Consider the following 24,381-nt stretch of genomic DNA (forward strand, 5'->3'; position numbering starts at 1 on the left):
AATTTAAGGCACGAGCCTTGGCAAGTGCCTTAAAAACTTCTACGAGTGTCGTAAAGATTATTAACGCGAGTTGCGTACACTACTTTACCTACGACCGTTTTTTAATTACTAAAAATCTGGTTTTTAATTACTAACAATCACCACTCATAACTTCTGAGAGAGGTTATGTTTTTGTTTATTGTCATTGCCACTGAAAGTGATGCAACGAAATATTGTATAATCAGCTGATTTCATGTAATTACGTGTTTGTAAAACTTCGTTAAATAATACGTTACTTTTTTAGGGAATAGGTTCTACTAGTAGCATTCTTACCATAAATGCTGTATAAATGGTACAATTACGGAAATATTGCATATTTCTTTTGACAACTGAATAATATAGCGAAACAGTTAATTGCTGGTATGTAATTTCATACCTTTGTTTTGATTTTGGTGGCAAAAGGTTAGCACAAACATGTTTTTCTCTCATTTCCATCTCGTCAACTTCACTTTCACTAACTGACATTTTTAAATCAGTTTAATCTAACTTCCTTTAACTTTCACCAACATAGGTTAAGAATATGCGAGTATCAACAGGAACAAGTCGGATCAACAATTAAAATTGTCAACTGATCAGCTGATCAGCTGATTAGTTGACGTTCGAGGCATTACAATTTTACTTCTTTTCTCTCAATCCTTGAACCTCATTGGTCCGTTACCCGTGTTGTTATGAGAAAAACTATGCTGTTATGAAAGTAAACAGCTGTTAAGTGAAACTTTTCACTTCTAAGAACTGAACTGAAATGGCTACTTTAAAAAACGGTCGTAGGTAAAAATGTTTTCCCACAACATAAATATTGAAAGTTTTAAACACGCAAGACGTGGAGCTATCATAATTAATTTATTATGAAAAATGTACTTAATAATTTACTTTAATACTTTTATTTGAAATGGCGACCATACAAATGTAGGTATTTCAAGCCAAATATGAATGGAGATAAGTGTAGGATGAGTGGCAGTATTCTAAAAACATGTCGTGTTTTCCCGTGTATGGCACAGTACTCAAAATCACACAAATGACGTTTTGAATATGTTTTGTTGAATCCCAAAGGAAAAGGCCAGTTTTAAGAACCCAGAACCCGTTTGGAGAGTATAGATACAAATAATTAATAACCGTTTCTCGGTTTCTCGTAAAACGTGATTAAATAAGAATTCTTGTACGTTGTGGCATTGACTATATATATATATTTTTTTTTTTAAGAGGTTGGTGGCCTCTTTTAACCTTGCATTTGCCCGTCCACATAGACTAAGCGCCTGTGCGTGGATCGTTTACAGCAAAGCAAGGAGTGAGCCGGTACAGTACAAAGGTGAACTGTACTGATAAATTTTAGTGGCAGTGACCAGGTTCCGAGCCCACGACATCGCTGCCTTGGGCCCGAAGTCCGCGACGCTATCGACTGAGCCACCGACTCACAATGTTATACCTACAGGTATAGGTATATATAGTCAATGGTTGTAGATAGTCAGATGGACACACTAGCAAACTCAGATATCTTTTTGGCTTCTCTAAAATGTAAAACGTGAAAAATGAAATGTAACGCAACGTTAGCGATGAACAGAAATAAACTCGTAGATTACATAGATCGTATCTACCACATAGGCTACATACCCTTCCAAGAAGTGGAGAAGGCCTACTCTTGCTTGGTATTATCGTCTAGATTCTGGAGCGTATTATTCAAATCGTCCTCGGAATCAAAGGTCTGCGATTGATAGGAGCTCCGTCAAGAACCTCATAAAGTATCCTAATTTACATTTCAGAACCACTCTCCACTTTTTCTCTGCCTCGTAGCAAAGAAGCGATTCAATTTTGAATAAAAGAAATGCGCCGTGAAGTTAATGATGTAAAATTTATATCCTTCCATAATTCATAAGAACTAATTTATTATTGCTGTAGCTACTACGTTACTTTTGATTCTATCTTTTGTGAACACTATTTCACTGCAGATTACAGTATCTTTTATGTCGGGCTGTGTTTGTCAATAAGCTTACAGTAATGTTTAACAAAATATTGTAAGTTGTAAGCCTTAACGGTTTGTTACTTGTTCTTGTTACAAATATTCAGACAACTCAAATACCGAATACAACGTACTTAATATTTACTTTACAAACATCCTTTTTCAACATGGGGATGATGCATCTTAAAGGCGGTTGACATAAACTGTTTTGAATTACTTTTTTAATCATTTGTCATAAAATACACGTTCTACCCTATGGATTTAAGTCCGTATGAATCAGCTTTAAAGAGCTTATAGTTTACAGATGGTGTGTTTAATGTTTGTTTCTTGTCTTTTAACTAACTAAGCAACTATTTTAACCAAATATTTTAACACATTTGACAGATATAAATAGTCCTCTGGTTTTATAGCTCTAGGCTAAACGGTAAAGCACATATTGGTAAAATCAAAAATAAGAACAAGACATTGAGTCAACATTGGCACACTCAAAGGTCACCAACATGAAATTTTAGAACAGACTTCATATTTTACGACAGGATGATGATTTACTATTAACTAGCTGTTACCCACGGGCTTCATCCCGTTTGACTTCATAAGTAATAACTTTTAATGATAAAACTATTGATTTGTTAAGTTAAGCTGAAATAAACAAAACAGAATACAGTAATACCATTGACTATACATAGACTTCTGTATATAGTCAATGGTAATACACACAAATAATCACACCTGATTTAAATAGGGTAATAAATTGAAAGAATAACAAACAAATAAGTACAGCTGAGGTATTTTAACACTATGTATGTGGAAGTTCCCTTTAGAAAGGAATTACAATGTATGAAATAATGGATAGTTTCGCGCAAGGTTTCTCGTCATGACGAACATTTGAAGTATATGGTTTATGGGGGTGTGACTTTTAGCTTTCTCAACAGTTCATGGGTAATTTGGGATTTATATATGGAGATTCTAAGTCAATTATCATACAGTTAAAATGTTTATCTATACAGGGTGAACAACTTATCTGTGCCACCATTGGTATCTCAGAAACTATTATATTTTGAGAAAACTTAAATGAGGAACTTACATTTTTTTATGGCATTCAAAAATATAAATTGATCTTTTTTAAAAATGGCCATCATTTCCCAAAATGGGGGCCAACTTTAAAATTTCTTATGGGGATCTTTATATTTTATGGCGTTTTTAGAATGTAGATGTAATTTTAAAACTTTTTTTCTTTACATTTTTCTCTAGAACTACTCGTTTATAAGCTACATCGTGTTACATTTCTGAAAAGGTGGCTTTTTCTGTGCATTCTGTATCCTGTAGCTCCTAAACGAGCACGTTTAGGAAGGAAATGCAAAAAATAAGTTAGTCTTAAAATTACATTTAATTAAAAAAAGCATTAAAATTCATGGAAATTTGTAAGACATTCCAAAGCTATTCACCATTTCTGAAAAAGTGAAATTGCCATTTTAATGTAGGCCTATTTCATGATATTTTTAGAATTAATTAATTTTAAGACTATTTTATTCTTTGCATTTCCTCTCTAAACTTACTTGTTTGGGAGATAAAGGATGCAGAATGTAGTACAGAAAAGGCTACTTATTCCAATATGCAACACGCTGTAGCTCCAAACGAGTAGCTATAGAAAAAAAATGTAAAGAATAAAAAGTATAAAATTACATTTACAGTCTAAAAACATCATAAAATATGAGAGATCCCATATGAAATTATAAGGCCACTTTGGAAAATGGTGGTCATTTTTGAAAAAGTGGAATTTATATTTTTGAATGTCATAAATAAATAATTTAAGTTCTCCATTATTTAGTGTTTTCTCAAAATCTAATCGTTTCTGAGATACCAATGGTGGCACAGTTAAGTTGTTCACCCTCTATAAAGCTAATAAGGATCACGAACTTTTGAGAAAAGCCGCACACATATCAACCACACGCGCTTGAATGTAACGTTTTGATGCGAAACTTCCCCGAAAATATCAGTTTTTATCAACCCTTTTTAAGGGCACGAACCTTAATTAATAGACTGTATTCAATCACATTTCAAATATTGAATATGCGTCAATATGGTTTCTTTACTTTTTCTTTGTGTTAATTCTACTTAATACACTTAATATTATCAGTGACCTACAGTTATACAATTGAATTCATAAAATAACTACCGTACTCAACAAACTAATGGTTTGTAGTCTACAGTGTTATGTAGGTACCGTCATTTTCACAGTTCCGATCTAGTAAATAAATTCGCAAACCATATGTTTCAGATTGTCACAATAGGCTTAGACTATGATGCATAACGAGCTATTGTTGAACAGCTGATTATCGCTTCAACTCGATCAAAAGAGTTCATATAGGCTACATTAACTTTTGTTTATCAATGAATTAAACCCTTAGGGTAGATAAAACATAGTCCTTTAGTAGATTTCTTATCCTTATGGAACAGCTGAAGCCAATTTTATTGCTAGTTCTGATCGGTTTTCTGTAGGTGTCGTGTTTTGTATACAATTTGTTTCTATTATTTTAGGGTTAGTTTCTATTTATTTGTGTCCCACTGTTTGGTTGTATAGCTAGTGGGCGAGTTATTGTTTATGATTAGATAGTTTTATTTGGTTAAACGTGTTTTAAAATACTGAAATAACAAGAAACAAATTGTAAAAAAACACGACATCCGACATCTACAGAAAACCGGACAGAACTAAAAATAAAATTGGCTTCAGCTGTTCCATAAGGATGGGAAATCTACTATCTATGGTAATATGTATAAGCTCTAGATTTGATCCATTCTTTTTGGGAGACGCTGTATTAGTTAAAGCATGTTTATGTGTGCCAATTATGCTATAAATCAAACCCTACTCACTAAAACTCACAAATTATAAACTGAACATGACATACCTGTTGACATATCACCTCACGAAATAAAAACATACAAGTTAAAACTGTAACATACTTCATCTCGAAAGAAGAATTTGATTGACTTAAGTAGATCAGCTGTTTCATTGTAATTGCAGGTCAGCTGATAGTATTTTTATTTAGTTCAATCAACAGCATTTTGAAGATATTTCAACTTCTTTTTTGTTAATTTTTCTATCACAATGTACACAAAATCTATTTGTCATATTGATAGAGATACTTATAGAACACTCTAAAGTGGAGATTTCCATTAGATCCTGAATTATTTTGTATTTTGGAACTACACTGTTTTAATACTGTTTTGTAGGTTTGGATAATCACAACATTCTGTATTAGTCATGATTTGAAATAGTGCCACACTGTTTCCACAGAATGCAGCACAGAAAACTATTTTACTTTTGGATAAGTCTTAAACCCCAATCGCAGCACACCTGTGCATTTAACAACGTTTAAATTCTCCACTATTAAATATGTAAACATAAAAAGTAAAAATATTTATCAAAGTATTATAAACAATAAAAGGGATGGCAATGCCTTAACATTTTTTATCTTTATTTGTTCCATATCCACACAATCTAACATAAATTATTAAGTGAATAATAATCGTGCGTGCTATTTAAGGTATTCAAATGCCTCCCAATTTGTCATTAACTCACCACATTACTGTCATTAAAAGAAGGAACTCCAATAATACTAATGCGAAACTTAAATCCACCCAAGCTGTGCAACGGAACCAGACTGACGTTTAAAAAATTACACCCAACTTGATCGAAGCTAAAATCATGCATCAGTGGTAAGTTTAAAGGAGAAATAGTCTTAATCCGAGAATACCGATGATTTCATCTGAATTACTCTTTGAATTCAAGCAACTACAAATTCCTTTGCGTCTTGCTTTCACAATCACCATTATAAGACACAAGGGCAATCCCTGACTATCGCCGGCTTGAATTTAGAACATGAATACTTTTCACACGAGTAACTGTATGTTGCGTGCTCACAAGGTGGTAGGTGCGCCTAAATGCTTATATATTTACACATCTAATAAAAAAACATAATCATTGTTTATCCACTGGCAATTAAGTAAAATAAATATTCTTTTTTTATTTTTAGTACCTATACCTTTTTAATATTTATCGTAATGAACAAATTACCATTTATAATAATAGTTGTTAGCGCAGCAAGCGCGCCTGATAACGGATAGTCCATATTATTATAAGTACCCATGAACTTTTGAGAAATCTATAAGTCTCACACCCATAAACCATATACTTCAAATGTTCGTCATGACGAGAAACCATGCACAAAACTATCCATTATTTCATAAATTTATTACTTATTATTTATTTTTTACGCCCTTTTAAGGTTGTAATTCCTTTCTAAAGGGAACTTTCCATATACCAAATGTTAAAAATATTTCAGCTGTACTTATTTTTTTTTATTCTCCCAATTTATTACTTTATTAAAATCAGGTGTCATTGTTTGTATTACTGTATTCTGTTTTCTTTATTTCAGCTTAACTTGACCCATGGTGGAAGGAAAAAACATAGGTGTGCTATCCCCGTCATATTCTGAAGTCACTCGAATTGCAAACAGAAGATCACCTGATTGTAACTGTCAAATTATTATATGTATTTGTTTTGATTTGGTTGTTATTGTTCTTATAATGTGTGTTTTTATAAAAAAACAATAACAATCAAATCAAAACAAATACATACTAATTTGACAGTTACAATCAGGTGACCTTTTGTTTGCAATCCGAGTGACGTCAGAATATGACGGGAGTAGCACACCTATGTCTTTTCATTCATAGGTCATGTAACATTTAAAAAAGTAGTAAAAGTTTCAGCACCAGAAAAAAAATTACAGGACGCCTGAAAGTTATGCCACAGGATGAAGGCTACACAGAGCTGAAGAGAAGAATGCAACTGGAGAAGAAAACAGGGCAAATGTTTTGCAGCAATAGAAGAAAAGAATACATACAGGCCCCTGAAAGTTATGTCCTAGGATGAAGCCAACGAAGAACTGAAGATGTGCTGTCACTAAATAAGAAACTAGAGGAAAAGCTTTGCAGCACTGGAAAAAAAGTTGAGACCTGGAAGTGATACCCCAGCGTGAAGAGCTGAACCTAAATAAGAAACTAGTGATGCCCCAGGATAAAGGCGACCAAGAGCTGAAGAGTAGTGCTGCCAGTACCTAGTGAGTCCATGGGAAGGATTGTAATAAGGATTGTTATAATAACTAGCAGCCAGTGTCAATTCGTGACTTTAAAATCAATTTTATATATGATATATTATAGTTGATAAGGGTGAAAACGATTATTTCTCATCATATCAATATTATTTACATTGCGTGCTCTATTTTAATTGTGTGCATGATCTCCTTAAAAAATTACAAATGCTAATGAAACATACTATGAAAACGCAAAATCTAACCTAAGTAATTTTCTTCTTTGCATTTTAAATGACATTACAATATTTTACTTTAATTCACTAAAACACCAATAAAACATACTATGAAAACATAAAATCTAACGCAAGTAATTTTCTTCTTTACATTTTATACACACAAAAAAACATTAAAATATTCTACATGAATTCACCAAACCATCACCAACTGCAACAATAACCCCATTTTCGTATGGATGTCAACAAAATTGTATCATGGCCATTTGTTTTGATGTAAACAAATGTAAACTTGAAAAAGTTCAGATGATTGACTACAGAATTCAGCACAAACTCTGAAATGTTAAAAGCCTATAGGATGAAGGGCTTTCAAGGGATATCATTCAAACCCGCAAACGGCACATCTAGAGGATAAGAGCTTTAAATTGATACCCAATATGTCTATAAGAGTAAATATTTAGGGGTTGGTTTGCTGCACACAAAAATCCAACAAATTCTTTTAATAATAGTTTTTTTTTATAATGTAGACCAACTATCAATTATTTAAGATGGGGATGGCACTATGTGCATATTTTAACCCAAATATTAGTGAAGGATGAATGTAGGATGAGTGGTGCGATCTTGTAGTCTTGTTTGTGACCAAGGCCAACATATTCTTAAGAGAATTACTTATAAATATTGAGAAACCAACATCAATACTTGTACAAATAATGTAATACAAATGTGTTGTTTAGGGGCAGTGTTGCGTGTTTTGTAAATACGCACACACTGCATAACCTCGATGATGTCTGGACTAATGGATGCTACTGGAATGGTAGACCATGAGAGGCCGATGATGAACAGATTAATAAGTAGTGTCTGCATGTTACCTCCACAAACGAAGCTGCTTAGTCTATTTTGCCCCATCCTTTATTTATTTATTTATTTTTTTTTTTGTAAGAGTTTAGGAAAAGAAATTAATAAAACTATTTTGGTGAAATAGCAGGTCAAAGTTAGGAACACTGAATTAATACAATATCCTTGTTTAAATGAATGGTAAAAAAGTTAGACAGTTGAAAGCATATTAAAACCATGAAAATGATGAAATTAAAACTCAGAATCAATTAACTAATTCGGAAAATGATTCAAGTCCCAGAATCCTTCAAGGGTGATTGTTAAGGTTAACTTCAGAAGTTTAGATCCTTCAACTGTGCACCTTGATGTCTTTTGCCTCACCAGATTGTCTAGACGTTATTTTGATGTCAAATACAAGGAATTATATCCCTCTCTTTAGTGCTTTGCAGTAAATATATTTTTCCTATAGTTACCTAACAATGTACATGTTGTCTCACTGATTTGAGAAATCAAAGTGGCCAATTCGCTCATCAGTGAGACAATGTTAACATTGTCTCACTCTAATTACTTTGTCTCACTCCAGATTTGCAACGTGAAGGCACAGTGAGCGCGTAACATGCAGGCAACGTCGTATGCGCGCGAAATACGTTGGCAGCACTGGCTGTAAATCAGCTGGTCAGCTGTTGTACTGTTGTATTTGTCACTTCACATTAAATGTTATATTAAAAGTTCACTTCTGTGTAAAAATAGGTTATGTTTCTTCACCAATTTATTTGTTTTATGGTAACTGTAGGAAAAGAATAATGTGCAACTCGAGTTCAAAGTACAATTGCCTCATTCGAGAAACCATTCCTCACTCGCCTACGGCTCGTGAGTAAGGATTTCTCTCGAGTGAGTCAATTGCTCACTTTTCTCACTAGTTGCACAAATAACTATATGCAAAACTATAATAGATGATAAGAAAACTATATTCATATTGTATGTTTGTTAAATTATTCAAGAACCAAAGTAAAGATTAAAGCCAACCTAGATAAAGCCAAGAACTAAGCAGTGTAAAGCAAACCGACTCTATTCAGTGTGAGTCGGTGAGTCAGTCAGTAGCATGAGGGACAATCAATTGTAACGATTTTGATAGCTTCTACATTGGACAGACTGTGAACTTCGTCAACCGCTTCAAAAACCACATATCTGCATGGAGAAACAACAAACCGGAAAGATCAATTGTCGCACAACACCTGTTACAAAATGAACACTCAATAGGAAAAATGGAGGATAATCTATGCATTTTGAAGAATTGTAAGAAAGGATATGTAATGGAATGCTTGGGAAGAATTGTATATTTATAAGGAAAAAATAGAATAAAGTTGATTAATGAACAAGTAAATTTTGATTCCAGTTGTACTTATAAAAATGTATTGGCCGGTGCTTCCGGTAGCCAATAGGGTAAAAGTAGGGACGCCATTCAAGATTCTTGTCATTGGCCTATTGGGTCTGATGATGATTGGAGTGACCAATCGAAATCGATCACCACTCACCAACTTTTTTGTATATTTACAGTCTTGTGAGTAAGACGTATCTTTTATTTACTTTCCTTAAATTTAATAACACGTACAATGCTGATCAAGAAGTTATTTCATGAGGGATTGTAAAACCGAAGCAGTAATGTCGTAGGTACGTTGTTCTACTACTGCTACTTAAAATGAATCATTCTTGTACTCTACCCACCCCACCAACCCTTTCTTGTTTTGTTTAAAAATTGATACATTCGTTGCACAGGCTCAAAGCCTAATCTATCTAGGATACATAGATTCTTTTCTTAAAAAGGATAGTTCTATCTCGTGATGATAACTTTTTAACCATTCTAAACTGTATTTTTTTATCAGGATGAATTGAAGGTAACAGTTGTGAATACATTTTTATTGTTATGAACAATATAATAATGTTAAATGAAATATATTACATATTTATTAATAGTCCGTAAATTGTACGAGCCACTGACCACAGGAAGGAACAAGCCCTTATCACAACACCTCAAAGTTTTTGGTGCACACTTTAGTTTTTCTTTCACTTTTTGTTTTGTAAAGCGTTTGATAACCAGTCCATTGCAGAGTCAAGTCCCTCGCCTTTGGTTGCAGAGGTCTTGAAGATCTGGAATGTTCGATTCTTGAGTGCGTCGAGACCTAGGGCCTGATGTACCTCGGCTACGCTCATGCAGCCTTCCATGTCTTGTTTGTTGGCAAGTACTACGAGGATTGCTCCCTGAAGCTCTTCTTCCTATAACATTGGATATAAATCCTATAACATTGTGTATTAACAGGCTAGAGATGTGCCAAGCAGTTACTTGGGCGAAACAGCTGCAGCTAGTTCCAAGGTCGCCGTGGAACTCGTTCCAAAAGCAGTTCCAGCTGCAGCTGGTTTTGCCCGCTGCAGCTGGTTTTCGCGCTGCAGCGGAGCTATGGCTGTAGTGGAACGAGGCAAAAGGGCGGATGAACAAAATCTCAGTTTATTGCCATAATTTGAGACGGATTAGTTTAAGCTGTTCTTGAATTAGAAAATTGTTTTAAATAATGCAAAATAGCGGCTGTAAAGAAATCAATATCGTGTTTTGGAAATGTTGTACAAGTAATAATTATTTTAGTTTGTCTAAAAATGCATTTATTCATATTATACATTTTTTTATTGTTAAAATAATATTGTTCAAACACCACTTACACTAACTCTTAATATAAAATTCTAAAGTTAATAGCAAAAAATCCTGAATTAAGTTAAACACAAACATTTATTACGGTACTGATTACTGAGGAAGAGATAATTAAATTTGTATATATTATGAGCACGACTTAACTGGGACTGATGTACTTTTATTTAATTCCTGCCTGAAAAAAATAAAAAAACAGAAAATGATTAATTTCTTTTAAGGCATGTAAACCATATCCGCTAGCTAATCAAACCTTTGTTTACAATAGACCAAATAAGTCAAAACGCATCAGCTGCACAGACTAGAACTTAATGTTTAGTGAGAGTATTAAAACCAGCTAGAGCTGTTTTGTTGTAACTGTATGTGTTTTACAAATCCAGTTACTCCGGAACTTATCTTTAAAAATTTACAAAAAGGCTGCAGCTGTTTGTGCGGAACTACATTCAAATCGTTCCACCGAGCCGCAGCTAAAAAAGTAGTTCCAGTGGAACTGGAACTGGATTGTGGTTCCGCTTGGAACGGTGGAACGAGTGGATAAATGTAGTTCCAGCTGCAGCGACACATCTCTGTAACAAGCTGTACAACCAAGCTATCGAAAGGTGTATACTGCTTAAGAAGATTAAAAGGTTGTGTAACAAAAGATGTTATGATAACAGTGTATTATGCACAGATACATAGTTTATTAAGTTATGGAATATTGGTGTGGGGTTTCCAATCATATACCAAAAAGTTATTTAAATTGCAAAAAAGGGCGATAAGGCTTGTAAGTGGCGTACGCTCTAGAACTCACTGTCAGCCACTGTACACATATATATTTAAACATTTCAAAATTTTAACTTTACCTGCAATATATATTCTTCAAGTTCTGTTGTATGTAAAAAAATCATTTCAAAATTTTTTTAGAAAATTCTAATGAACATAATTATTATGAAACCAGATTTAAAAACAACTTACAAACAGTGCTTTGTAAATAATCGAGTCTAACAAACATTCAATACATGGCAGCTAAATTGTTTAATAATATATCAGTGGAGTCTCGGGAGTTGTCCTTGAACACTTTCAAATAAAAAATGTAAACATATTTAATACAAAAATGCTCATATACAGTGGAGGATTTTTTTACATGTCAAAATATTTCTATTCAATTGTGCCTGTAGGTTATATATATATATATATATATATATATATATATTTATACTAGATCTTATTATATTGATTGATTACATGTACATATTCATTTGCTGTATTGATAACAGCATTATGCATTTTGTGACGATTGTTAATGCATTGTGAAATGTCAACAACAATAAATTGATTTGATTTGATTTGATTTATGACATTGTAGTTTAATATGTGTAAATATAAATATGCATTGAATTTTTCAATTAATTTTTTCTTCAAGTGATCATGTTAATTAAATAGTTTTTTTGTCTTTTGTCACACTACACTGTTTTAATGCACTTTCCATACAAGGATTTATTGTGGTAAACAGCCGTTTGTCTCCTGCTTAATTAAATGGGATTTCTTTACATACAACTGTATTGTAATATAGTAGTATATTTCATAACAAGAATAGAAAGTGAGTCATTTCATATTTGAGACCATGTTTGAAGTGCAGGATTAATAGAGCACTTTAAATGGTCCAGAATATGTATGGACCCACTTTAACTCGTGTTTTGAACGTTACTTTTCATTTCCCTACACTACAAAAACTAATTATTTTCTTAATTAAAACAGACATTGGATATTTATTTATTACAGTTAGGAACATCACAAAAATCATAGCAATTTTTAGGTTATGCCTTCAATTTAAAATACTAAAGGGTCAAACCAATTGTCAAAAATCGCCATCACCGAAACAGTGGCTTCCCAGGATGAAATTAGGTTTCAGCCCCACCACAGTTTTTTTTTTCAATCTCCAACAATGACAAGGAGGTACAATCTGAAATGCTTAGTAAGGACCTAGTTGCATCCCAGACGCATACGACTGTCGACGAAGATCCATGCAATCCCGACTCAACACCTGAGACTGGTAGCTAACAGCGAGGAAGAGATCTCAACACGGATACGTTCTGTAAATGCTGCGATTTTTAATGTGATCTCAGATGGGGAGCGGAAGTAGATGATGTAGTACAAGAAATCATCACCACAAACAGTTCCAGGTACAATAGCTCTCAGAATGAACAGCCATGGCCCCAGTCAACTCTGTCGATGATCAGCCGCTTGTGATAGGCTCACCACAGAACTAACACAACACTGTACTTCGATCTCACCAAAATATGAACATCCAAGTTGGATCTGTCAAGAATACTTCCTCTTTTCCTCAGTGTCGGACTAGGAACAACAGACAAAGAGCAACTCACATCGAGATAGAGACCTGGAGAAGAGACAAGATCAACCTGTGGATCATGAAACTTGGCGAATTCATCCCCACGTGTTCACAAGGCTCCGGAAAGGGCAGCTTAGAAACAAACGACGCTGTTCGCTACATACCTCATCACCCAGTAAAGAAAAAAGGGCACAGGACCACTAATGTAAGGGGGTGTTGCTACAGCAATGTCTGTAGACAGCTGTGGTTTGCATTTTGTTTTGTTTAGTTTTGGTTACTAAAGAAATAGTTTTGATTGTAAACTTATGAGAGAAAGCAAGTTGATACCAACTTAAGCTTTTATTTATTTAACTTATTAACTCAAAACTTACATTAGCAGGTAAACCAATATGGGATTACTATAAGGGTCCGGTAAACACATTTTGGACGAGGGACATATGATATTTTACGCCACAAGCTAACTTAACAATAAAAAATCCGTACAAATCCTTGTATATTACCACCAACTAAAGGACTAACAATCACAACGCACAAGTCACTAGTACAATTGTCAGTGTTATTACTGACTTTATTATAAATTAATTATATATTTATAAGTTAGGTACTGTAAACTAAAGTAGATAAATAATTTAATTCAGTGACTGAGGAGAGTTTATTATAGACAAAGCTAACATTCTATATGTGTTCAAATAGCAGTGCCCTTTAAATATTCTACCTAATTATTATTTAAACCACCAAAGAAAATTAGAATGTTTAATAGACCACTTATTCACTAGTTAAATGAGTATTCGTTTAATATATGATGAACACTTATTCAATAGTAAGGTTATAAAGTCTGTAATATTAAACACATTTTGTAACCATTATTTCCTGTAAACTCCTGATGTTTCTTGTTACTAACTGATACTATAGTATGCCTACTAATGGAATCCCAAACCAACTGTCTTCCTAGATAACAATGCATTTCAATTAATTACTTGTCTCTCTCTTGATAACACATGTGTTTACGCACACTGGGTGCACAAATATCAGTGTCAGAGATAGTGGTTATCTCTCTAGAAACTCCAGCATCCTCCAGCAAGCAGATGGGTGCTCTGTATAAGGCTCTTAAACATGTGGTTTGGTTTAACCCTATTAAACCTAGTGTCTATTGATCGTTAACATCCTTATGGTTCAAAAACTCAACGTAATTTAAAACAAATACGTCTAGTTGGCAGACAATATAAAAACTGGTAAAAGTAAGTCTGATCATATATGCAAACCACAAAGAATCCACACGTCGTTGCCTCTCCTTAGGCTGTCGACACACGGGAAGACTGAAACCCAACTAAAGTTGAACCAACTGTTTTTTGACGCGATTACGATTGCAGTTGCGTTGGTTAAATCCGCACACGGGCGCGACTGAAATAATTGTAGTTGAGTTGAGACAGTGAATGAGTTAACATTTTGTTGTAACGATACTGTGTACTGTGTATGGTGTTTGAAATGTTTAGTAGTGATAAAGAAGCCCTGGTGTTTTATAGACAATCAAGAAAGCGTACAGGACGCAGAAGGTATTGGGTACATCCTTATGTTGAAACAAATATTCATTGTAGGCTGTTTGCAGCTGCTGCTGCATTACAAGAAACAGACGCGTGATTTCAGTCCATGTACAGGATGTCAATACTCACAATATTCACAAAAATCTACAATATTCACAAAAATACTGGAAAAGTTGTTCAAACCAGGCGACTGAAATCACCTAGCAACCGGCAGGTCCGGTTGCTTAACGACTGATCGCCGACTGGTCCTCAACTGGTCGCATCGCAGTCGCACCGTGTGCATTGTCCCACCTAACTACATTGGTCGGGACGCAGACGACTAGTTTGTCCTACTAGTTGCCGATTTCAGTTGGAAAACAGTCTTCCCGTGTGTCGACGGCCTTAGAGCTGTCCACCATTAAAGGTGGGTCTCTCACACCAACTGCCATAGACGATGGAGAGGTTAACTGCATTATTAATACATTTCAGTCGTTACCTAGATGAGATTATTTCTATAGAGCTTGTATGAGAGAGATATTGTATTTATTTAATCTATTGTGTATCTTTAAATTTATGATGTTTAGAAGATAGTTATGTTGTCCAAATTTCAAATATTGTCAAACATTTAGAGTTGTTTACGATCGCATCAACCACTCATTCCTTCTGCTAGGGCATTTAGTCGGGTTCTTAACAAAGCCAGCAGTTGAGACTGTCCTGCATAACGGTACGTCCAGAGTGCTCGCTGATTCAGATTCAGATTTTCGGCGCTTGGTTAATCTGAGTCAGATATTTTGTTGGTGGCCACAGTGGAAGCAGGAAATATGCCGCCGGTACTGACTCGGTTAGGAAAGAAGCAAGTCATTTGTTGTTATGGAATTGTCGGACGAGGAATTATCGTGTAAAATTATAGCGTCTAAAAATGTTGTGAAGTTACAGCAAGTGAAAAAAGGTGTTTATGATATTATATAATTCTTTTACTATAGCTAGAAATGATAGAGCTTCTTTCTATATTGCGATGAATGGAGCCCGAAAACAACAAACTTATTATTAAAATAGGACATCGTATTGTAAGAAACTGGTGTATTCAACATAAACAATAAATCCTGAGGACCGTTTAGTGGTAACCCTAAAAGTAAGAATGAAAAAAAATATTTTACTATAAAAAACATAATTTATTTAACTAAATAGTATGCGTACAAGCAAAATCTGAATCGGAATCTGAAACCAGAATGAAGAATTCATTCCGGTAAGCAGGTGCCTGCGAGCCGGCTCGGAAACTGGTGGCCACTATGGACACTTCCATTTAAATGCATGTGCCATTCATGACGCCGAAAATCTGAATCTGAATTGGCGTGCACTCTGGACGTACCCTAAGGAACTAATAAGGTCACATAAGCTAAGCTTTTCTATCTGTCTTTAGAATTGTTATCTAGGACCATGGGTAAGGGTGGTCTGTGGGATCGATCAGTACTCATTGTCGTATCTGTCGAGTAACAACAGTCTTTTGCATGGCATTCACTTTATCGGATGAGTGAGGCAGACCCCTACACATATCGCATTATAGTTATAGTTTTTGTATAACAGTCATATAGGACATGTGAGGCAGACCCCTACACGTATTTCATCATATTTTATAGTTCGAATTAGTAATTGCATTCGGTTTATTTCATCACTATACAGTCCACTCATATCAAATTCATTTAACGTGTTAATAAACAGTTCTTATTTTAAAATACACAAAGTGTTGTTTTTATTATTCCATAACATTGGCTAGCAACACGCGCCGCAACAGAGCTGTCTCTAGCTGAGGAGTGAGGAGACAACACCTTGGACCGCTCAACCCTTACACTCTTCTGCAATTAAAATACTGATAACCCCAAGTACTGGGTATATCTAGTAGATAGTTCAAAGGTTTCAGCTCAAGTATTCAGTTGCCAATACTGAGCTTCGTTAGAATTGTTATAAATAAGTTAATGTTATGTGATTAACTCATGATGGCCGAATAAATTTGTGTCTAGAGACCTAAATGATTAATGCATGTGACATACAAAAAAACTATTACATATAACTAATCTCTCTCCGACAAGTAGTCACTACTTTCTCAGCATTTTTAAATAAAACAAGAACCCAAACTGAGAAAAATAATGTTGGAGATTGAAAAAAATTGAGATGGGGCTGAACCTAATTTTATCCTGGGAAGCCACTGTTTCGGTGATGGTGGTTTTTGACAATTGGTTTGACCCTGTAATATTCAATGTAACATATCTTTCAAAAAGTAGTACTTAACCTACCCTCAACATATAAAGCAGTTCATCCTTAGATATTCCTATCCGATCCTTGTCTGCGGAGTCTACAACATATATGATTGCATCTGTGTTTGAGTAGTAACACCTCCAGTACGGCCTGAAAAATAATTTACATTTATTAAACTTAATCCGAGGTAATAGTCAATTTTTGACAAAAATTTTAAAAGTTCTTGGATCAGAGTACTAACTAAAATGCATTTTAAACCTTTCTTCCATGCACATCTTTGGCATTTCAAAAAGGTCTGTGTACTATGTTTTCAGTAGTGTTTAAGAAATCTTAAGTAAAATATATGCTTTTGCTTAAACATTCCATTCAAAAGACTCATTTGGTCAACTTGGGACCAGAAGTTTACACTAGTTAACTAAAGAGTCAAAACAATCTGGAGAAGGCTAAGTATAAAAACTAATGGATGAATTTGAAAACCATACACAATTTGTGCAAATCTAGTTACCTACAGTAGGCTAGTAAAGTAAAGATGGTTGAGACTTAGTACTATCAAAATGCCTAAAACCTGTAAAATACAAACTCATTTTATTGCTCATTTAAATTTCCCTTATTGTTTAGTACAGCTTTATTTTTAAAAGGTTATGATTTGGCCAGGTTGGCCATTCCGATACAATGTCTGAACCAAATAAAACTGACCCGAGGTTTAACCCTTTCCCCGCTACAATTTTTTTGATTGGTTTCATGTTGCAAGTGAAAACCACCGAGGCCATTTTTTTCTCAAGTGCAATGTTTGTATAGCATGCTCTATCTATTGTTTCTTTTGGCACAATAATTTTTGTTTGTTTGACTAGTTAAATGCATTTTTCTTCAAAATAATAAACAATTTTTTAAGATAAATTTGATTTTTATTTCTATACTTATAAAAAACATGTAGGATATTGCAATCAATAGTAAAAGATACATAACAATTAAATTCGATGCGAGGGGTTGGCTCACGATCATAAATTGTATTTTCACTGACTGGTGATTTAGCCTAGGCCATATGGAAGACGTTTACTCATATTCAAAAACAAAAACACCCGTAAAACACATTGAATAATTTTTTAAACACAACTGATAACTTCAAAACGCTCTCGAGGTTTACAACATGATTTAACCTACATAACACATAACTCAGGGTGAGGCAACATGTGTTTCTACATAGTACTGTAGTATGTAGAGAAGTAAGGAACAGAAGACACCCTCTGAGGTACACTTAAGTGGTATCTACTAGTGCTTAAGTCCAACACAGGCCCCCTTGACCTAATGTACTACGGCAGAGGAAGACACTGTACCCTGTGTGATGGAACTTTTTGCACACTGCTCGCTGATTTAAAAACTCCTCCCTGCTCGTCACAATATTTTTCCAGCACAATATACCAGAGCGCACAGTTGTCCCATTTTAGCGTTTTTCCTATAGGCCTACCTTATTTCTCTGTGATGCAGTAACTTATTATCCATGACAAATAGTCTGATAAGTTATTTGTGAAATTTGGACGTTCTGCTGGCCAGTAAATAAGTTCACAACTAGCATCTGATACATCAAACCATATCAGACCATGGCGGCGAAATGGTTAATAATTTCTAGTCTATTCTCTAGGGGCCTACCTTACAATAATAGTATTGACTCAGAGCAGACTTTTATGTGAGTTTTTTTTTTTACAAAAAATGCTTACCTGATGCTTGTCTGGCCTCCAAGATCCCAAACTTGAAATTTTAAATTTTTGTAAGTGACTTGTTCCACATTAAAACCAATAGTTGGAATTGTTGTCACTACTTCTCCAACCTGTAGTCTATATAGAATGGTGGTTTTTCCGGCTCCATCCAGCCCAAGGATCAAAATCCGCATTTCTCGGCTCCCAAGTAGGGATTTAAAGTAACTCAGTACTCCACCTGTAAAAATAATGTCTTTGTAGTACAAATTGAAGAGGAGTAGAAGCCAAGGAATGGAGTTTGTAAAATGTTTAATTTGCGTACCATTTGATCAAAATTAAATTTTCCTGTAGGTTGACTGCTCCTATTCTTGACATTGAATAGTGTTACATTATACAAAACTGTTCTGACAGAGGAGATATACAGCCTAGTGATTGTAGGCCTACTTGAGAAGAAGACCAATTTACCTTAAATATTTAAAATTGAATTGTTATTACTGGTACCTGAGGGGAAAATGCCTACAAGCTCTAACAGCCAGTAGTAGTTTTAAGGACTTCGTATTAGCTTACCCTGAGCAAACAGTAATGTTAAATTTGTCTAACTCCTTACTCTGCTAGCATGTTTTGAAACTACTTAAGTATCTCATGTAACCAGAGGCAGGGATTGACCATTAAAAGTGGGTTGGTGAAAATTAACTCCCCAGGGAAAGCATACGAGGCTATATTTGGAATAAACATTGATTTATTGATACAGTCTAACCTTGATATAAGGAACCTCAATATAACAAATTCCTTGATTTAACAAATTTTTTTAAATCCCCTAGAACTTTCCATAAGTCACAATGAATATTTTACCTCTAGATAACAAACAATCGTATCAACAACCTTCATTTGACAAATTTTCAACGATCCCGGCTAAAATAAGACACCTCAATAAACAAATTTATCATTGTCAGAACCTCTACATACCGTAGCGAATTTAACCTAACTTAACGAATTGTCTACGTCTTTCCCTCGATATAACGAAACCCCCCCCCCCCACATTATTGTTTTTGAAAAATCAGAGGTTCTTGATGAAAATGAAATGGAAAGTTGATGTTAATACTTGCGCTAACATTCGTCTTCTCTTATTTACAAATATGTCTGCTGTGCACTATGTCCCAACTGATTTCATTCACTGAGCTGATGACGACGTAATGCTTAGTAAACTGGGATTGGGTGTAATAACTATGGTGAATTATTGAAATTTTGGATGAAGAGAAACCTAAGAAAGAACAAAGACAAATAATAGCATCATCATTACGGCATCTTTATTCCTTTTAGCGAATTTCCCATATAGGGAATAAGCTATTACCCTAGGTCTCATGGTAAGACCTGGACCCGGGACCGATTTAGTTTTTTGTTTTGAGGTCCCCAGAGGCCAAAAACACCATCCGTTCAAATTCATATATATATATATAAATAAAGATTAAATTTATTTATATATGTGTCCGTTAGCGCGATAACTCGAGCAAAAATGATCCGATTTTGATGAAATTTGGTATAAACGTGTAAACCTACATTTATTCGAACGAGTTCGCGAACCAGCATGATCGGACTATGGGAACAGGGGTTTATGGGGGGTTTTATGGGGTAAAAATGGGTTTTTTCTAATTTTTCACCCTGAAAACATAAAATTTTGCAATTTCTTTCTAAACCATTTTGTAGAGCTCCAAAAAACAAATAATTTAGTATATTGAAGCATTGTTGTATGCCTAACGGTTACGGAAAAATCACAAAACAGTGTAAATTTAAAATTACCATGTTATTCTTATGGAGAATAAATACAGTGTTGTAGCTTGCTTGTCTATGGACATATCTATATATTAATTTGAAACTGTTTTTCTTTGTCATAGCTAAATTGAGAGAACGGCTGGGCGTAGAAACTCGGTAGAGGTGTCTAAAGAAAGGTCTTGGTCTGTAGATGAGCCATCAAAAGAGAACCGTGGTAAATTCCCTTGGGGCTCTGCCCCAGTGGCCTTTGAATTCCCATCCCATGTTATTCTTATGGAGGAAAAACTGGGTTTTTGTCCCAGCTAATTTGAGAGAACGGCTGGGCGTAGAAACTTGGTAAGGGTCTCTAAAGAAAGGTCTTGGTCTATAGATGAGCCAACAAAAGAGGAACGAGGTAAATTCCCTTGGGGCTCTGCCCCAGAAGCCTTTAAAGTTGCCTCTTCAAATTTGTTTACCATATGCATAATTCTACACTACTTTTTAATGAAACAGCTGTTAATATTTAAATTGTGATTTATTGAATTTTTCAAAATGAAGTACAGTATTTGCAATGGTTTTTTCTGATTTTAAAATCGATTTTATTCTGCATCGTGTCATGTTTTGCAATATAACTTAATGTTCTATTACCAAATCAGTGGAAAATCCTAATATCAAAGTAACTCTTAAAATTATTTCTTATGGAGTTAACTTATATCTATTGTATGGATTTGTTTCTGCTTTTTTTACCACTTCTTGGAGATTGTACATAGGTGATATTCTTTGGCGTATTGCATCTGTAGACGAAACTTGGGTTGGTGAAATTATTACAATGAGAAAAGATAAGATACTTACAAAACATTTTGATTATATCGTCCTGTAATCCAGCTACTAGGAGGTCACGGATTGTGGATATTTATAGGCATACACTGTGGATGTGATACTCCCTGGTATGGATTAACGTCCGCACGGGTGAGTACTACGACTGTCCTCAGCACTATCCTGATAATTAGACCAATTCGTATATACCAAGGGAAATTGTGGTTCGGATTCCACTATAAACTGTAGGTCCCTTAGTTGCCATTAGCTGTATGGGCTATTAATTAACAGCTGTGTCTAAGGAATGTCGGCCTTAGTCACTAACAAGGCTACAAGATCGCGCCACTCATCATACACTCATCTCCATTCATACTTGGCTTAAAATACCTACTATGTATGGTCGCCATTTCATGGAACAGTATTGAACAGTATCGTGAGTATTTCCATAATTTTCGTGGTCGCCTGTAATGCTTCGCAATTGCTCGAATTCGAGCAACAGGTACACTAGTCTTAATGAAATTTTGAAATTTTGTTTACTTCATACTAAGCTATTAATATTTCAATAAAAACCCCCTATTTTCTTCCCTATAGCAGCAAACCTAAGTACCGGTACTCATTAATATTAATGATATATTTAAATAGGAAATAAATCTGACAATTTTAAGGGAATAATTTAGTGGAATTCCAGATGTGTAGATGGAAATTCGCTTAGTCTGCAGGTTTGCTGCGGCGGGGGTATTTGGAGTTCTTTTATTATTATTAAATTTTTATTATTCACTATGACTTATCAAATGTTTTTATTGTTTTCAGTAGGCCTACAATTTATTTCAACTAAGGCAACACCAATGCTATAGTTGATTATTAGGCTATTATTGACATTCTTCTGTTGTGATAAAGCAGTACCGTACGGTAGCCTATCGCCCTATCAAGAGCTGTGGCTTACAAAACTCTACTGTTATGTTTTGTACTGTACGTGATTGTGATTTATTGCTATACAGTGTTTGGCTAGATTTGAGCCTGAGTTTGAGTAAAAGCTATGATTTTAAACGTAACAGTTTGTACGCCTAAACTAAACCAAGGTCAATAACTCGAAATGTTATGATTCCACAATATTAATAATTGTGTAATATTGTATTTTGTTGATAAAAAATTTAAATTGTGAAATAAATGGATTTTTTTAGACAGTATTAGTGTTTATTTTGTCCATAAAAATATTTTTTTATACCATGTTGGATTTAACCGTTGTTTTCACTATCCGTAGTCTCCCTCCATCTTATTTCCCCGGATAATCAAGGCTCTACTTAACAATGTCAATACTGTACTGTAAAGTAACCGGTAGCCTAACTTATGCTTCTTACTTAATTGTGTTTTGATGAGGTCAAACCTCGACCTATTAGTTAGGCCTGTTGTCCGATGCTGTTTCTGAACTTCGACTTAACTTAGCGAAATACCTGCAAACCTAAACTCGATATAACGAACCTCGTTTTAACAAATTCCTTGATAGGGGCCTATAACAAAAATGTAGTTCGGTCCCTTCAGATTCGTTATATTGAGTTTGGACTGTAGCCTATAACTTAACTTAAGTTAACTTCCTCTAAAAGAGGACTGTAAGCAGCCCTGCATATCCATTCTCCACTCGAATTGCCGCCACTGCATAGAACCGTTATCAAAGAAGATTGTGTTGCTAAATGAATAGGGCCTACCCCTAATAAGAAAATCTTTTTCATAATCACAACCCTCAATTAATTTAGTAAAACTTAAATCCCACAAACAATAACTTAACATAAACACCAGCCAAATTCTAAGTATTTAGCCTAAGGCATTTAGGTTACCGGTATCATGATATATTGCATTTCAGCTTCAGTTATCTGAGAAAAGATTAAGTGAATTGCAGGCAACAGTCACTAATTTTTCTTTCTGTACCAGTACGGTGTGAGGTAGGTTATCCCATATGATGATGACATTTTGGTCAGTGGATCAGTAATTAGACACAGGTCAGGCTGGCAACAGTGCAGGGTCTATGTCATGAATGTGTAGCGATTCATAATCCGACTTCAACTTTTATAAGTCTACCTGCTTTCTGATTTGAGGGAATAAGTAATTTGTGGTGATTAGAATTACTTTTTCTGAGAACATAGGTACCGGTACCCACATAAGTTACCCCAACTTAGCATATTTACTTCTTACTACAACAGTACTATCCCCATATAATGTAAATACCATATGGTAAACTTAAAATCAAAATAGTTAGTTCAGTGTAGGCCTATTTGTAAATCTAACTGAAAGAAGGTATATCATCAAATCCAAAGACTTAAACCCTTTTGTTGAGTCGTGAGCAAACCCTTGCAATAACTTAGTATTGTAGTGGTGATAAAATGTAATCAGTAAGTATAAATTCATGTCAACATTTATTTATAGGTCCATTGATAACAATGTATAAGTTATGTAATATTTTAGAATAAAAGTAAAATAATCTGTGGGAGCCGAAATAATTGTCTAACCTAGGCCTTGTAATAGAATTATTATCTCCCACACACCCACTATTTATTAAATGATAACTAACTTACCCATTATGTATTGATTAAGATAATACACACACAATTAAAGCTTAATTAAAAGTACATCGCACAAATATAATAGTTATTTTTACTAATAATATTTCTAAAATTTCGTTTGTTAACTACAACACAACTGTCAGTCAAAGTTGTATCACACCAAGCAGCCAGCAGGCAAGCATAGCATAGCAAACACAGAGAACGACAGAACAGCAACAGACAACTCACAACTGTACACTTTCAACGCCTTTTGCATAACTACAACTTTTACTCTTGCCCATCATCATACTATAGAATATAAAATACATCGAGCATCGATTCAAAGAAATGATTTACTGTCATGAAAACCAACAGTTCATAGCAATCGTCTGAAGAAAAGAACAATGAAGATGGCTTAGTCTATATATATTATATCTATACAGGGTATTTTTATCTAAACTTGCATCTTGATTTATGTAAAAACCGCAATAGATAGAAATAAGCAGTTTGCGGGAATCATCTTTTAACGTAGGGGGCCCAATTGTTTTGAATTCAACGTTACATTCACATTCCCTCCCTTTCCACCCCTGCCACCAACTTATTTTTTTCAAATAGCAAGGTACCCCTTGCCTTGT

The 24,381-nt window shown here is 34.5% G+C and overlaps 1 protein-coding gene across 1 annotated transcript; it reads right to left on the reverse strand.

Moving 5' to 3' along the window:
• Positions 1-10,055: 10,055 nt before the first annotated feature.
• On the reverse strand, positions 10,056-23,943 carry LOC128989906 (ADP-ribosylation factor-like protein 1). Its single transcript, XM_054412034.1, has 4 exons — positions 23,780-23,943; positions 18,669-18,885; positions 16,992-17,103; positions 10,056-10,427 (listed from the first exon to the last, which is right to left on the reverse strand). The coding sequence occupies exons 1-4, from the start codon at positions 23,781-23,783 to the stop codon at positions 10,218-10,220; spliced, it is 543 nt and encodes a 180-aa protein (XP_054268009.1). The 5' UTR covers positions 23,784-23,943; the 3' UTR covers positions 10,056-10,217.
• Between the last annotated feature and the right edge of the window lie 438 nt (positions 23,944-24,381).

Source organism: Macrosteles quadrilineatus, unplaced genomic scaffold (assembly GCF_028750875.1).
Source record: "Macrosteles quadrilineatus isolate MER2022 unplaced genomic scaffold, UCM_ALF_1.0 Scaffold_3__2_contigs__length_128488019, whole genome shotgun sequence".
Classification (NCBI taxonomy): Eukaryota; Metazoa; Arthropoda; class Insecta; order Hemiptera; family Cicadellidae; genus Macrosteles; species Macrosteles quadrilineatus.

Excerpts from the sequence above, each read along its gene's own strand:
- LOC128989906 (XM_054412034.1), bottom strand. Across the intron at positions 17,104-18,668 it reads GGAGGCCAGACAAGCATCAG|GCCGTACTGGAGGTGTTACT; the intron begins GTAAGCATTTTT and ends ATTATTTTTCAG. Across the intron at positions 10,428-16,991 it reads AACTGCTTTATATGTTGAGG|GAAGAAGAGCTTCAGGGAGC; the intron begins GTAGGTTAAGTA and ends CCAATGTTATAG.